At 30.6% G+C, this 1,459-nt stretch overlaps 1 protein-coding gene across 6 annotated transcripts in view; it reads right to left on the minus strand.

The window, feature by feature from the left end:
* Positions 1-1,459, minus strand: part of LOC108579066 (amphiphysin) — a 111,507-nt gene that overhangs the window by 4,528 nt on the left and 105,520 nt on the right. For all 6 annotated transcript variants that reach the window (XM_017942506.1, XM_017942505.1, XM_017942508.1 and 3 more), the window contains one exon: positions 649-921. In XM_017942506.1, the coding sequence (XP_017797995.1) occupies positions 649-921 (273 nt within the window). The remainder of the gene's footprint in view (positions 1-648; positions 922-1,459) is intronic.

A 1,459-nucleotide genomic window follows, 5' to 3' on the forward strand; every position in this document is an offset into this window, starting at 1 on the left:
GCGAGCGAGATAACATAGGCGCAGCAATGACGCAGACCTAGGCGTAGGACCATCTACACTGACACTTGTAGAATCCAAACTGACTGACACTTGTAGAGAATTTACTGTATTTCTATACAACTCTGTCAGATATCAGTTTGTAGACCGTCAATTTTCTTATTAAAAATTTTTCATTTATGTAAGTATACATCATTTACTTTATATCGCTTAATTAACACCCAGGATTCTGTACAAAATTTGAAACACACACACTTTAGTTATCTTATATAAAAACGAATGTAATACATAATAATAATTGCATTAGATTTTCTTTTCTTTCTAATTTAATTGTTTCACTGCTTGCATCGATTAAGAAATTATACACAGAAATATTAGCAAAGATTTAAACCTTATATGACTTTTCAAATATTATCTCACATTTATTCACATAACTTAATTCTTATTTACTTTACATTTCATCTAGCTTTGCCTGAGCTAATTTCAAGCCTTTGTGTTATTGATATAGATGTATCCTTTGTCAACATTTCCATTAAAATTAAAGTAATCCATCAATTCAGATGTAATACGACGAAGTTAGGGAAATCGAATAAAATATCGTTTATTTCGGGCCAGAACACTTATCATGATAAATATAGTTATGAAACATACCTTAGCACTTTCAGTATGAAATACTTGTTCCGCAGCGAACAATGTCTGCAAATTAGTAACGAGGAAAAGAACACGCGAGTCATATAAAGCAGGTAGTTCGTCATGAAGCTCAGAATTAAGTTGTTCGTATGTACGCTTAGCTTCCTCCAATAATTCTTTTCCTCGAGAAACTTTAAGTTCGTCTCGCTTTCTTGGATTGCATTGTAGTGATTGGAAATTGTGTCTTTGACTGTCATAATCTACAAGCTTGCGTCCACGCTTATCAATTTTTTTCTGTAACAAATATCACCTATGTAATAAGATACATCGTACAATTTACGCGAAGTAATACTATTATTATATGAGATGAACGATGAATATTAAAGAGAGAAAAAAGTATTACAATTATTCTGATAATATGTTAACGGGGGTAGCACCACTCTAAAGATAAGTGAAGTTTGGGAATATTTTTCGCAGGTAACTACAAAATGAAAAGTTTCAATTTTTTTTATGAGGATATAAACGTAACTTTCAGCTTTTTTTCTTCAATTTTTATTAAGTAAAGAAGTTACAAAATGGAGGAGTTATTCGCTAATTGTGAAACCTTTTCTGCTAGAACATCGATTGCTGGCGACAAAAGGATTGGAACGTCTGAAATAAAAAATTCTGTTTGATTTACAAATAAAAACGTATTACCTACAATTTAGCGTAGGATTTTTCAAAAATTTTAATTGTTATAGAAATGGTGGGGCAGTTTGTATAGGAGAAACTTCTTTCTATAAACAAGAAAAATCAACTTTAAATATTTCTAAATAATTAAATAATTGATATA

The sequence above is a fragment of the Habropoda laboriosa genome, unplaced genomic scaffold (assembly GCF_001263275.1).
Source record: "Habropoda laboriosa isolate 0110345459 unplaced genomic scaffold, ASM126327v1 scaffold42, whole genome shotgun sequence".
Classification (NCBI taxonomy): domain Eukaryota; kingdom Metazoa; phylum Arthropoda; class Insecta; order Hymenoptera; family Apidae; genus Habropoda; species Habropoda laboriosa.